Source organism: Pelophylax lessonae (genome assembly GCF_965119305.1).
Source record: "Pelophylax lessonae genome assembly, chromosome: 5".
In the NCBI taxonomy this organism is placed as follows: domain Eukaryota; kingdom Metazoa; phylum Chordata; class Amphibia; order Anura; family Ranidae; genus Pelophylax; species Pelophylax lessonae.
In genome coordinates this window covers 385,504,842-385,519,923 of record NC_138772.1, presented here as the reverse complement: position 1 = coordinate 385,519,923, position 15,082 = coordinate 385,504,842, and the positions used below count along the sequence as shown (strand labels likewise).

The 15,082-nt window shown below is 43.0% G+C and overlaps 1 protein-coding gene across 2 annotated transcripts in view; it reads right to left on the bottom strand.

Annotated features, from left to right (window-relative positions):
• The window catches only part of LOC309556946 (acetyl-coenzyme A synthetase, cytoplasmic-like), a 96,176-nt gene that overhangs the window by 45,224 nt on the left and 35,870 nt on the right, over positions 1-15,082 (bottom strand). For both annotated transcript variants that reach the window (XM_082259522.1, XM_082259523.1), the window contains exons 5-7: positions 12,590-12,662; positions 12,428-12,503; positions 2,684-2,762 (exon numbers count right to left, since the gene is read on the bottom strand). In XM_082259522.1, coding sequence (XP_082115648.1) covers positions 2,684-2,762; positions 12,428-12,503; positions 12,590-12,662 — 228 coding nt within the window. The remainder of the gene's footprint in view (positions 1-2,683; positions 2,763-12,427; positions 12,504-12,589; positions 12,663-15,082) is intronic.

The window sequence follows — 15,082 nt, the reverse complement described above, 5'->3', positions numbered from 1 at the left end:
CCCCAGCCACGAGGATATACACTTGCCTCCATGTAAGTTTATGGGTGTGTCATTGAAAAAAGTAAATTCTTCTACACTGAACGGCGCCTTTCTTCCTTTTTTGCCTGTCAGTGGGACTTTGCTTCGTCCCTAAAGAGCTGCCCTCGATGTAAGCGCTATACATCTGCACCTTTGAAGTCCATCTATCAGTCTGGCTGCACCTCCCCCACTGAGACTGCTTCCTTGAAGATCCATCTCCTAGCGGGAGCGCCCATCAAATTTTCTCTTTTTACTCTTTTTAAATATAGGCACCACATTGGCCCTATGCCAATTCAGTGTTACTATCCTAGTCATTATAGAGTTCCTAAAAAGTAGAAACAATGGCATAGAAATGACAGAGCTTAATTCTTTTAGGATCTGCAGGTGTATGCCATCTGGTCCAGGTGCTTTATTCACCTTTATTCTGTCTAAATATTTCTGGACCAAATACATTTTTAACATAGTGGATCATTTGGGGCTGTGTCAATACCATTCCCATCATGGACATGATCTTTCCTATGCTCCTTTGTACACACAGAGCTGAAGAAAGTATTTAATAAAATTTGCCTTCTCTTTGTCCCCAGTCACCCACTCCAGATTATTTTGGAAAGGGCCTACATGCTCAGACCTGACCTTTTTACGATTAAATACATTTGAAAAATTTTGGGGAATTTGTCCTATCTTTTGCAATCTGTCATTCCGTATTGAATTTTTGGGGTCTTGGGAATATATTTTGCAGTGTGTTCACATCTAGTCTTTTTGAAAAATTCCCATTTCTGTTCTGTGTTCATCAATACCAATATTTCATGCCAGTCTAAGTCTTAGCAAATTTTCCAAAGATGAGGGCTGCTTTCTCTCTTAAAATAGGTTTTACCTTTCCAGTATGTGCTTGTTGTTTACAGCTAACATTAAATTAACTCATGGTATGGTCACTGCTACCCAGATGTTCTTTTATATGAACATTCGTAATAAACCGCGCATGGTTTGAGATTACCAGGTCCAGCAGAGCATAATTCCTAGTCAGTGCCTCTATGAACTGTACCAATAAATTGTCTTGTAATAGGTTTATATATTTTTGCCCTTTAACTGTTCCAGTAGTGCCATTACTCTAGTCAATTTTCAGATAGTTAAAACCCCCATTATTATCACTGTCACAGCCCTTTCCATCTGTGCAAGGAGCAAAGTCTCCACCTCCTCATTAACACTGGGTGGCCTATAACAAACTCCAATGATTTCCTTTGTAGTATGCACACCCATATGCAGTTCCACTCATAATGCTTCAGCCTCATCCCACTCTCCATCAACTAGGTCCTCTTTCACACTCGCTTTGAGATCACTTCTCACATAGAGAGACAACATGACCCTTCCTTTTTACCCTGTCTCTCTGGAAGAGCATAGCCAGGAATAATAATAGCTCAGTCATGTGAAGAATGAAGCCAAGATTCAGCAATACCAATTAAATCATAGTTCTCTTTGTGCACCAAAGCTTCCAACTCACCTATTTTGCACTTTCATTGTCACATTCTGCGCACGTATTTTGCATATTTTTTATTTTAGTACAAATAGTACCATTTCCAATACTTGTTTGTAACATGGGAACCTTCTTATCACCTGCCATAGCCCTCCTCCCATTCCATCTACCGATAGGTACGGACCCCTGTCTGATTCATTATAATCTAAGTCTCCCTACCCCCTCAATCACAGTTTAAAATCACACAGGGGCAACTTTTATGTAAAGTAGAAGAATGGTAAAGCTCATGGCAAATGAATGCATTTTACTTTAGGAGAGCTGTATTCTTCCTTAAATGTTACATTGCAATGCAATGTTAGCGCAACACAAAATTAAGATTAAGTGGAGTTGCCAAGAGCGCAAATTAGCTCGCAGAAAACTTTATCACAGGTTTGTGATAGTTAAAAATATAAACAGCAATGCATTTCACTTACATGATAATTTGATGCTTACAAAACGCAAATGTTTTCCAGAGCACCTGACATCACAGCTTTGACCTGGGGATTCATTTGCGGAGGGAAAATTTGTTTAATTTTATTATACTGTGAAAACACGGTTTACATTCACTGCCACAGCGCACTACTGTAGAGCGATGAAGCATCAGAAGCCCAGGGGCTAATCGTTTAAGTTTCTGGGCTTAGTGCTGGACCCCAGCTGTCACTGACAGCTGACAGTTGCAGTGTTGGTGACAGCGAGGGCCCGAAGGGAAAAAATAGCCCTTAAAATGGTGCCGGGGACTCAAGTTGTTAATGCCATTGTGTCATTGTCACTGGGAAAGAAAATGAGGGGAAATTCAAAAATGTTATAGTGTTGGCCCCAGAACGGGAAAGGAAAATTGAAACCTTTTCCAGGGACCACTGTCCAAGAGGGGGATTCCCCTAACTTTTGGAGATTCCCTCTTACTTCTTGCTGTGTCTCTAGAACAGTGAAGGGTAACTTCACAAAATGGTACACAGGCAAAAAATAACTTGGCAGGGGTTTGAACCCATCCTTATATTATTCACAAGGCAAAGGTTTTTGCTATACATACACTTTATTGGTGGCAAAATAGCCAAAATGAGGACGATTATAGGCAATAAAAAAATGGATAGACAATTATTATATTACCTAATATTATTGGAAAAGCATAACAGTTATAGAAAAAATATATGTTACCTGAAGTTTTGATTTGTTTTGGTTGTTGAGCCTTCCACTGAGGTGTTTTACCACAATGCAGTTCTTCACAATGTGAGCTCTAGTGGAAAGAGTGAACATTGAACTTTCATCCATCATGAAGTTAGGTCCATATATATTTGGACACAGGCACAATTTTAGATTTTTTCAGGTATTTATCAAAGCATATTCCAGCTATAGTTATACAATGGATATGGGCTGAAAGTGCACACTCTCAGGTTTAATTTGAGGGTATGTACATCCAAACCAGAGGAAGGGTTTAGAAATTACAGCTCTTAAGAATAGCCATCCCCCTTTTTCAAAGGACCAAAAGTAATTAGAAAATTGAGTCAAAAGCAGATTCATGGCCAGGTGTGGACTACTCCTTCGTTATTTCATCATCAATTAAGCAGGTAAAAGGTCTGGAATTGATTCAAAGTGTGGTATTTGCATTTGGAATCTATTGCTGTGAACCTACATCATGCGTTCAAAGAAGCTGTTTATGAAAGTGAAACAGGCCATTGTAAGGCTTCAAAAACAAATCCATCAGAGAGATAGCAGCAACATTAGGAGTGGCCAAAGAAACAGTTTGGTACATTCTGAGGAAAGAAGAATGCACTTGTGAGCTCAGCAACATAAAAAGGCCTGGACGTCTCCTATTAGTAGGGGTGGGGGTCTACCGTCCTGGAGGATTCCTAGAAAAGGAGTTATCAGTTAACTCTAGCTTCCCCTAGTCATTCTCCAAGATGGTCGCATGAGACCCCAAAAAGATTCATACCTAGGGTGGGACTACTGCCTGCAGGACCTTTCGACAAAAGGCCAGATCTTGAGCGGAGACCAAATCGATCCTGTAGTGCTTCACAAAGGTGGAACCACTGGACCGGATGGTTGCTCGGCAGATTTGCTCGATGGAGGGCCCAGCTTTCGCTGCCTAGGAAGTAGCAATTGAGTGAGTGGAGTACGCTTTCAGGTTTGGCGGACCGACTTGGATTTTGAGCGGCATAAGCTGCTTTTATCTCTGTCCTAATCCATCTAACTATGGAATTTTTGGATGCTGGTTTTCCTTTGCAAACGCCCCCAAACAAATAAAAGTCAATAGAAAAAAAAGGGAGCCCTAAGAAACAATCCCATTAACCATGTGCTGATATGACGGTAAAACCTCCACCAGACACCAATGAGTGTGTCCTCTTACCAGACTTAGTAGATCCCCATTACAGAGATCTACATTCGCTCCAAATATAGTTGGCAGATGACTGGATAATAGATCCTGATGTCTGAACCACATATACTCCAGGGATATTAATAGGCAATGGCATCAATTCAGATGTAACATGGGTGTAGGCAAAATGAAACAAAAAAGAGAACTCCTCATGGTGAAGGAATAAAGGAACCTATTAAGCGCTACACACCTGGTTTACAATTTTTTGCTAGTTGCGGTTCAACAACTTTTGGTGCTGGCTGCCGATATACCATACGTTCGAATTGTTATAGATTAAGCACAGTGGATTTTTATTTTTTACTTTATAGAGAGGGCCTGAAGTTCGCTTACACGTCTAGCCAATGTGATAGCAACTAATAAGGCTACTTTGAATGTCAGCTATTTCAATGAAGTGTCCGAGAGGCTAAAAAGGGGCTCAAGTTAGAGCCCTGGGCACCAGAGAAAGGTCGCATAGGTTACCCTAATGCCATCACTCGGGCGGTTTCCCGAGATGGACTTGAAGAACCGTTTGACTAAAGTATTCTCGCTAAGCTGCGTATGCAGAAAAACTGAAAGTGCACGCCACGGCACTTTGGAGCATGCTTACCGCTAAGCCGGCTTCTGCCCATTCAAGAAGAATCAGGCACTGTGCAAGTCTCTGTTTTTGGGTGGCATATTTGCTGCATACTTTTTCCAGACCTTCCTGTATATCTTCCCCATTATTGGTTTTATGATTTGTAGGAGAGTCTCTACTACTATAGTAGAAAGACCCTTGTTCAGTAAAATGCGCCATTCAAGATCCGCACTGTCAATTTAAAAGTTTGAAGTTGTGGTTGGCATGCTCCCGACTGCAGCAGGTGGTTTGTCTTGGTTCAGTTAAGTCCAAGAGTCTTCGTCTGCCATCTTTTTTAGTGCCGTAAACCAAGATCGCTTTGGCCAAAAGGGTGCTAGTAGGATCACCCTTACCTTCTTCATACAAATCTTCCTGATCATCCTGGGAAGAATTTGTATGGGAGGTAAGGCATACCATAGGTTGAACCTCCACAGGAACCATAGGGAGTCTACTCCTAGTAAGTGTTCCTCTCTTCTTAGGGAAAGGTACTTTGTCACCTCCGGAAGGCCCCAGTTCGAGGTAAGTATCAAAAAAAATTCTGTGGTTCAGTTCCCATTCTGCTGGGTCCAACTGTCTTTGGCTCAAGAGATCCACTAGGGTATTGTATGTACCCTTAATGTGTACTGCTGTCAGCGATAGCAAGTGACCTTTCGTCCATAAGAGAAGGTTGTGTGCTGTTCTCATAAGGGCTCTCGATCTGGCGCCCCCTTGGCGGTTGATCAATGCCACTGTAGTGACATTGTCGGATAGTATCTGTACATGCTTTTCCGCTACTGACTCCTGGAAGACAGGTAGCACTTTTAGCACCGCCGTCAGTTCCGGGTTGCCCTATTCATTGTCTATGATCCCTTTGATAGACTCATGGATCGGAAATGATCTGTCCCGAACCAAGCCCGCGGGATGGGTTTCTTGAATTTCTCTCTTGTCCACCTACCTGATGTAGGGTTGTACAGGGGGGTTCTGGTTTGTTGAGATATTAGCAGGGGATCTTGTACTCCTCTGGTCCTCCTTCCCACCCAGGATACCTGTGACTGCCTCATCAGCTTGAGCACAGGGAGAGTGAAGGAGGTATCGAGTGATGCCTGCCCTGGACAAAAAAAAAAAAAAAAAGACTGTCTGAAAATAACAAACTAGGGATGTATGCTCCCCTCCAGTGTCAGTGTTTTCAGGAAACACAGGAACTGAAGGGGCAGCCTAGGGTGGCTTTTTTAAACTTGTGTGTGCTTGTGTTTCCTGCAGGAGGTGGAGTCTATCTCTCATGTGACCGTCCTGGAGGAGGACTGGGGAAAAACCCATTCACAACATCCAGACAAGTGAAGGACACTCTCCAGGAGGTGGGTGTATCATTGTCAAAGTCTACAATCAAGAGAAGACTTCACAAGAGCAAATACAGAGGGTTCACCACAGGGTGCAAACCATTCATTCAGCCTGAAAAATAGAAAAGCCAGGATTAGACTTTGCCAGAAAAACATCTAAAAAAGCCAGGCCAGTTCTGGAAAAGTATTCTTTAGAGGGATGTTGCAGGTTGCAGTTCCTAAAATGTTTACTTGATATTCATGTTCAACCCCTTGAATTAAAGCGTAAAGTCTGCACTTCAAATGTATTTGGACTGTTTCATTGTAATTTTATTCTGGTGGCATACATAGCCAAAAGTATGAAAATTGTGCCTCTGTCCAAATATATATGAACCTTACAGAATAGTCATAATTAAATGAGTCACAATAAAATACAGTATTCTTACGCAATGAAAAATAACATTTATAAATGCATTTTATACAATAATGTATGTTAGATATTGGAACATATCCTGCTAAGTATCTTATGCTTGTATTCCCAAAAAGGAGTGCTTTGTATAAACACTAACTCTATAAGCATTGCAAAGTTAACAGTCTATATAGTTACACCAACAATCACTTCCTTTTAAGTAATCAGAATATACAATTTATTAACTGCATACTTTTTTTCAGAAATGTTTTTATATACCTACACAATATATAAAAGCTCAGTAAACTTATTGCATAAAGTTATAGCATTTGCTGAAGCCGACTAAGGCGAAATGGTAATGTGGCATTTGCTACAGTGGATAGAAAAACCTTATACAACATGTCAGGGTGGTTTTACCACACTTTGCCCATGTGTGCTTAGAACTAAAAATGTGGCAAAAATGTCAGACCTTTAAAGTTGAATTTTTCCTACAGCTTACTTGTAAAATCCTTTTTCTTGGAGTATATTACGGGACACAGAGCAGCCATTATAATTACTATCTGGGTTATACGCCACCTATAGGTGAATGGACACTGGCAACCAAAAAGACAGGAGGCGCCCCTCTATATAACCCCTCCCATACAGGAAATACCTCAGTTTTGTAGCAAGCAATAAACATACCATGTGATGTACTCCCAAGAAAATGATTTTACAGGTAAGCTTTAGGAAACATTTAATTTTCTTTATTGTACATCACGGGACACAGAGAAGCCATATTAATTCATTACTATCTGGGACGTCCCAAAGCAATGTACTTGAGGGGAGGGGGGGGGGGGACACTAAATATGAAAAACCCCCATCAGACCGAAAAGATCTACATAGCTGCAGCCAAATGCAGAATCCTTCCGGGTCCTATGATCCACCTGATAAAATCTAGTGAACGAATGTACTGAAGACCAAGTAGCGTCCCTGCAAATCTGAGCCATAGGATCTTGATGGCGAACTGCCCAAGAAGCGTCTACTCTTCTGGTAGAGTGTGCCTTTACCGGAAAAGGTGGAACCTTCCCCTTCAAACCATACACTTGGATAATGACCTGGTGAATCCACTGAGTAATTGTAGACCTAGATGCTGCCTGCCCTTTCCGGGGGCCTTTCTGGAAGCTCAAACAAAAGGTCGGTCTTCCGAATCTGAGCTGACATCTTCAAATAGACCTTAAATGCACGTACTACATCGAAAGAATGTAACAACTTTTCCTCTTCTGTTTGAGGATTTGGAAAGAAGGAAGGCAGTATAATGTCCTGATTCAAATAAAAAGCAGACACCACCTTGGGCAAAAGCCCTGGGTGTGGACATAGAATTACCCTATCTTGACATAAGATCGAAAATGGCTTCTTACAAGAAAAAGCCGCTAACTCTGATACTCTTCTAGCTGAAGTTACTGCAACCAAAAAGACTAACTTTCTGGTCAAAAGAACCAGAGGAATATGCCAAATGGGCTCAAAAGGCTGTTTCTGTAGCACCGCCAGCACCAAATTGAAATCCCAAGGACACAACGCTGGCCTAAATTGCGGAAGCATACATAGCATCCCTTGTATAAAGGCTCGGACCAAGGAATGCGAAGCAATCTGTCTTTGAAAAAAGACTGACGAGGCTGAAATTTGAACTTTATTAGTGCCCAGGGCTAGCTTCATATCTACCCCTACTTGCAAGAAGGTTGGAATTCTCCCGATGATCTATTTACGGGGGTTCCACTTCCTGGCCTCACAACAAGAAATATAAGACTTCCAGACTCTGTAATAAATGCCCTTAGAGACTGGCTTCCTTGCGTTTACCACGGTAGAGACTGCAGGACCAGATATACTCCGCTTCCTCAAAATCCAGGCTTCAATAGCCAAACAGTCAAATTTAGAGACTGTAAAGCAGGGTGGAATATCGGACCATGAGAGAGCAGATCAGGATGCAGTGGGAGAACCAATGGCCTTCCCACCGCCAAGCTTAGAATTTGCGCGTACCATATACTCCTGGGCCAAGCTGGAGCCACCAGGATTACTGGTTTCCCTTCTTCCTGAATCCTGCACAGAAGTCGTATCAGCAGCTGAATCGGGGGAAAGTTATAGAACAGCGAGAACTGCTCCAAGGGAGTCACCAAGGCATCCATTCCGGCTGTGAGCGGATTCTCTGGTCCTGGACACAAATTTGTCCAACTTGTTGTTGAACCTGGATGCAAACAGATCTATGTCTGGGACCCCCCATCTTTGACAAATGAATGCAAAAATCTTGGAATGTAAGGACCATTCCCTTGGAAACATTTGCTGGCTGACAGTCCTGTATTTCTGGAATGAAAATCGTTGACAGGCATTGAATAAATTTCCCAGCCCATGATAGGATGGGACCCACCTCCTTCTGGGCTGACTGACTCTTGGTGCCCCCCTGATGGTGGATATAGGCCACAGCCATGGCATTGTCGGACTGAACATTGATGGGCAACCCCTAAGTCTGCGAGTCCAGTACCTTAATGCCCCACAAACCGCTCGGATTTACAAGATATTGATGGGGGAAGTTCCTTTCTAACCAAGACCATTTCCCTTGGACAGTGGCTTCCTCCAGAACTGCTCCCCAGCCGGAAAGACTGGCATCTGTAGTCACCACCTTCCAGACTACTGGAAGAAAGGATTTCCCGCTCTCCAAATTCCTGGCTACCATCCACCAACCTAGACTCAGGACATACCCTCGGTACTAGAGATATGCGACAATCTTTTTGCTACAATCTTTTTGCTACAGGCTGACAGAATGTTGTTCTGTAAAGGTCTGGCATGGAGTTGGGCATAAGGAACTGCTTCGAATGAGGACACCATCTTCCCTAGCAACCTCGTACAAAGACGTATAGAAGGATACTTTTTCCCCCTCTTACGATCCGAACTAGATCCTTCAGGGCTACACCTTTCTTGGCGGCAAAAATACCTTTGCCTGTACTGTGTTCACAAGGAAACCCAGATACTGTAGACTCTGAATCAGCTGCAACACTGACTTTGCCAAATTCAGAATCCAACCCAGACGTTCTAATAACTGAACTGCCCGGAACACATTCTGGCTTAGAGTAGAAGCCGACCGGTCTATAAGTAATAGATCGTCCAGGTATCCTACCACTGCTCTCCCTTGAGACCTTAGAATAGCCAATACTGGAGCTAGGGTTTTTGTGAACACTCGTGGAGCCGTGGCTAGCAAGAAGGGCAAGGCCAAGAACTGAAAATGACAATCTTCCACTGCAAAGAGCAAAAACATTTGATGGGCCTGAAAAATTGGCACGTGAAGGTATGCATCCTGGATGTCTATGGATGCTAGAAATTCTCTTCCTTGCAGAGAGGCCATGACTGACTGAATTTACTTCCTTCGGCATGTGTGAATGTTTAAGAATTGATTCAGAGATTGGAGATCCAGAATAGGTCTCACATCTCCATTTGGCTAGGGGATTTTGAAAAGGTTTGGGTAAAAACCCCTAAATTGCTCATCGTCTGGAACTTCTGTAATCATTGCTTGAGACCTCAGATGGTCCAGAGCCAGAAAGAAGAATGTTCTTTTTAGAGGATCTGCAGCTATGTTTGACCTTACAAACCGAGGATGAGGAAACACCCAAAATTCTAGTTTGTACCCCTGCTAGACTGTGGAAATAACCCAGTTGTCCAGAATCATTTCCACCCAGGCCTCCGAGAACTGTAGCAGCCTTCCTCCCCACTGGACTGAGTGCGGGCCTTCCTTCATAAGGTAGATTTAGAGCTAGGTTTGGTAGGCCTCTGGGCACAGGGTTTCTTCTGCCCTTGACCTGAAGGCTTGGCTCTAGGATCCAGATGGCTGAGGCCGTCAAAACTGCCTGTGATTAGAAGTACTGGGAACCTGAGTGTTGGACACCTTAAAAGAAGGATGCTTACTTCTCCTCTTAACTGGTAGAAGCGCACTCTCTGACCCCCCCTCCCCCCCAAAAAAAATCTTTTGGCTATCTGTCCAGATCGTCACCAAATAGGCGCTCCCCATGAAAGGGAAAGTTGGCTAGCAATGTTTTACACGGTAATTCCGCAGACCAACTTTTAGCCACAGAATTCTGCGCATATGAACTGACAGAAGAGCAAACAGTGACATTTGCTGTATGGAGTCCTTAAGAGCGTCTACTGCAAAACACAAAGCCCGAGGAAAATCTGCTAAATCTTCAGCAGACTCTCCCCTCTCCCTCAGAAGGAACACTCAAGGACACCTGTTTAATATGGTCTTTTAAAGATTGACAAACTCTTATAGCTGCCACTGCCGGTTTTATTGCAGACCCTGCAATAACAAAGGAAGCTTTTAGTAAAGATTCCAATCAGCTTGATCTTTAAAAACCTGGGCATTATCTACAGGACAGGGTACATTTCTGTTTACAGAAGAAATAGTAGCATCCACTGTAGGCATACTCCATTTTCTTTTGGGAGGAATAAATGCTGATCCCAATCAGCATATATTATCTGCTCTAAAAGCGAATGTAAGGTAAAAGCCTGAGAATATTCAGGAGTGCGTAACGAGCCTAATGAGGAAAGAGAGACTTCAGAAATCTCTAAGGGAGGTAATTTAAATCCAGCCTGGACTATTTCATTGAGAGGCTAAATTAACAATCTGTGGGATTGAGAGGCCAAGAATGGCTCCTCAGACCCTGACTCCCCAGAAGTGGAATCCTCTGCTTGGCCTTCTTCTCTTTTACAGCAGCTACTTTCACATCCTCTGCCCAATCCTGAACTAAAACAGGAAGGGGAGGCACCCAGGTGAGGGGGATCTATCACGTTACCTCCCTCCTTGTGACACTAAAGCAATCATGCCTGCAATTTTTACCTCAAGGCCGGCTAAAGCTGATGCCAAATCGTCGTTCATGGCAGAGGCTGAGACAGAAGCACTAGATGTGCCTGACAACCGTAATGGCTCATATTGCCCAGTCGCCCCTGGCCTATCAGAGGAGGCTAACAGAGGATGCACGGCTAGGATCATCTAATCCTAACGGCGTCACACTTGTGCCCCTTCCCGCTACGCCCCCCCCCCCCACTCCTTTTCCAGGACATTGCTTCAAACAAGAAAACTTGAGGTACTTACTTTAGTGTACTCAAAGCTTGTGCCAAGCTGTAACAGCTTATCACACACACAGCGCAGTTATCCTAAAGTAACAGAACCTGTCACGGACATGCATGCCCCCTCCGCCTCCACGTGCACGCTCGTGCATGTAAATAGGCTAAACTTGTGAGCACGCATGATCTCCCACCACAGGGATGGCCACCGAAAGTGCACCCTGAACCTGAGCCACAGAGGTTAAGCGAATGCGCGGGTGGGATGTACCCCACTGCCGGCCAAGCATCAGGGGGGTTGAGAGCAGAAAAAAGGCATCCAAGGTACGCAGGCCACAGCTGAATTCACATACTGCCTCTAGTTGAGACATAAAACATGACACCCAGTATCAGTGCATCATATTTAAAGTGAACTTGCCATTCCCGCCACAGGATTCGGTCTATAACTAGAATCCAATCTTCACCCATCACGGCGGGTTCTGTCACTTGTCGACCTTCAAGGCTTGGGTCCCCCTAATTTTTGGGGCCACTCCCTTGGACCTGTAGGGCAACCTGCCAGAATGCCTTTGGAGTTAGTCTTACCAAGAGTCCGGATCCCAGGGTCCAGGACCCAAGAGGGTCGCATTACAGGCAATACCTCATTTCCTTTTACCGAGGCTCAGGTACCATCCTTTTAGTCTTCCACTTTTTGATGGATCCAATTGCCAATCCTCTTGGATCCAGAGATCTTAACTGGAATTGTAGCATTTTTTTTTCTTCTACTTTAAAAATATGGAGAGCTTCTCCAACCATGACCATCACCTCTAAGACATTGGCAAAAAACTGAGGTACTTCCTATATTGGAGGGGCTATATAGAGGGGGACTTTCTGTCTTATTGGTTTCCAGTGTCCATTCAGCTATAGGTGGTGTATAACCCAGATAGTAATTAATATTGCTGCTCTGTGTCCCGTGATGTACGCCAACGAAAAAAAAAAAAAAACAGACAGCCTACATGAAAGTATGTTACACAGTCCACCCCTATTATTGCTGAAAAACAAAATATCCTAGTGTTATTTTTACCTAACCACTGCTATATCTCTGCCAATAATTAATTCTATAAAACACGATCACATCCGACAATAAAGGAAACAGACTGGAATAGATAAATCCTACTTTTCTTTGCATTTATGAACTGCCTCATCTGCGATATGTTTCAAGTTGATCAATTTTTCGCCTCTGAAAACACCATCTGAAAAACAGTGTTCAGATCTCATTAACATGAAGCAAAGTGGTCCATTATGTATTGTTCCAAAGTACACAGAGTTATTTTCATACCTGCAGTAATGAGGACAGCACAGTGGGAGTCCAGGATTCTTTCACAAAGGGAATCTGAGGAAAAGCCTGCAAACTAAAAGAGCAAGAAAATGTAGAAAATGTATTATACTGTTAGTGCATTACTAAAGTGTGTTTTTCAAAGCAAAACAACATAGCTGAACTACCATAGATCTATGAGGGTGGTCATACATGCATGCACACTTTGATTGCACCTGTGCACTGGTAATTGGTGGCAGGCCCATGAACAAGAACTTTCAGCTTAGCCAAACCGTTTTGTTCATGTCGTTGTAAAGGGGAATGGGGATGAGAGGAGCAACAATGACAAATATTGTAAGGGCGGTTAAACTTTATGGAAGAAACCATAGTGACAGGTTGACTAACCAGCGGACAAAAAAAAAAATCTTGCCCCATTTAACAATTGAGGGGAGCTAGGCCAACATTAATACCGTAAAGAATTTGCAACAAAAAGTTTGAGATCACAAAATTTTATTGAGGTCTGCTTTGAATAGCTAAAAATTACATAAAAAAAAATAAATAAATCATTTTGTGGACATACGGGTCCTCTTCCTCAAGGTGCGAGATAGGCAGGGGTCCTGCGTGTCCCTGAAATGCCCGTTTTGTTTGTTTTTGTTTGGATAATGTTATTTGTACAAAGTAGACCTCACTAAAATTTTGTGGTCTCAAAGATTTTGTTGCAGGTTCTTTGACAGTATTAATATTGGTCTAGCTCCCCTCAAAGAACCCGTAACAAAAAGATTTATGCTCCATTTGGTACCCAAAACTCTTCCATTTCAAAATACCCATTCATTGGGATATTGTGTTCACAGGGCCCACAGGGATTAGTCTCTAGTTTATACTCTCATCTATTGAATCTCAAAATCTGTGCAGTGCCCGTTCCAGCCAAGGCGTGCTGGCAAGAGAGCTGTTCAGAATTAGTAGTGGATGACTGGTACATGCATTCCACTTATCGGCCTCTCCAGCAGCTAACAAACTCATACAATTGTATATCATACACCAAACTTATCTTACTCCGGTACAGCAACATGCAATAGGATGCCTCCCTGCATGAGCTGTGGACAATTGGAAGCAATTTTAACCATTTGATGTGGTTGTGCGTGTTAATTGTAGTCTACTGGAACCAACTTACAACCTTACTGTCTAAACTCCTCTCAATGCCGGTAGCGCTTACACCGGAGGTGTGTCTTTTGGGCTTATTAGATGAGGAACAATGGTCTTGTCACCTTAGAACGCTTCTACGTGAATCCCTTTTTTTTGGCTCGTAAACAGATCGCAATTACATGGATGCAACCCTCTCCCTCCTCGGTATCACAATGGCTCTACGCAGTTAACCAAATTTTGCCCTACATTAAAGTTCTATATGAACAACAGAAATGTCCACAAAAATATAATAAAGTGTGGGATGTTTGGTGTTCCTTAGATCTCTTAGATCTCACTATTGTTAAAGCGGAGTTCCGGCCTCGGAAATTTTTTTTCGATAAAAATACCCCCGGAACTGTCAGGTCTAGTGCATTTCATAATGGATAGCCTCTGAACTGTCCCAGGTTGCACTTACATTTTAGAAGAAATTCTTACCTTGAAAATGTCCTGTCCAGCGCTGCCATCTCAGGTGTGGGCAGCTGAAGCCGGAGCGTCCTCTTCGGTGTCCTCTTCAGTCCCAGAATGCCCTGCACTGGCCCCGCTCGTCAATTCCGGGGCAGGCGCGTCATCCCTGCACAGCTTCTGTTTAGCAGGGAATGACGCGCCTGCACCGAAACGGACGAGCGGGGGCCGGTGCAGGCGCATTAATTCCTGGGAGCGATGATGTTCAGCTCCCAGGAGTCAATGCAAGCAGGAAGAGACGGCGCGGGCCGTGGCCGTGGAGGGAGGAAGTGGAAGAAAGGTTAAGTATATTTTCTTCAATTACAAGTAAACAAAACAAAAAAAAAAATAAAAAATCGGGACTATCCATTTCTTTTTCAGGTGACCTAGAGCAAGCGGATGGCTCAAAGTGGTTTTTGAGGCTGGAACTCCGCTTTAATGACTTATACATGTATGGCGAATCAAAATGATGTAAAAAGGCCCCTGCGCTATCAGATCAGAAATAGTGATAATGAAGTAACACAAAAGAATAGACAGAACAGCTGCAGCTCCTAGTTCAGTCTAACCAAAATGGCTGAATAGGAAATGAGGAGAATAGATAAATGAAGCTGCGCTAATCAAATAGATTGAATATCAGCAGGTAAGTGGAAAATCTCAACATAAATTAAATAAATACACTAATTCATATGTATAAAGTGACTTCAGTGCAAAAAACCACAACTGGCAGTGATAAACTATAGGTGTTCAATATAAAGTAACTAAAGTGCCAACTGATATATATGCCAATTTCCAAAATGGAAAAACACATACAAAAGGTGATGTGCTTAAGGTAAAGTGCAGATAAAGTGACTGCAATAAAATGCAATAATAGTGAATAATAGCAGCAATCTCAAA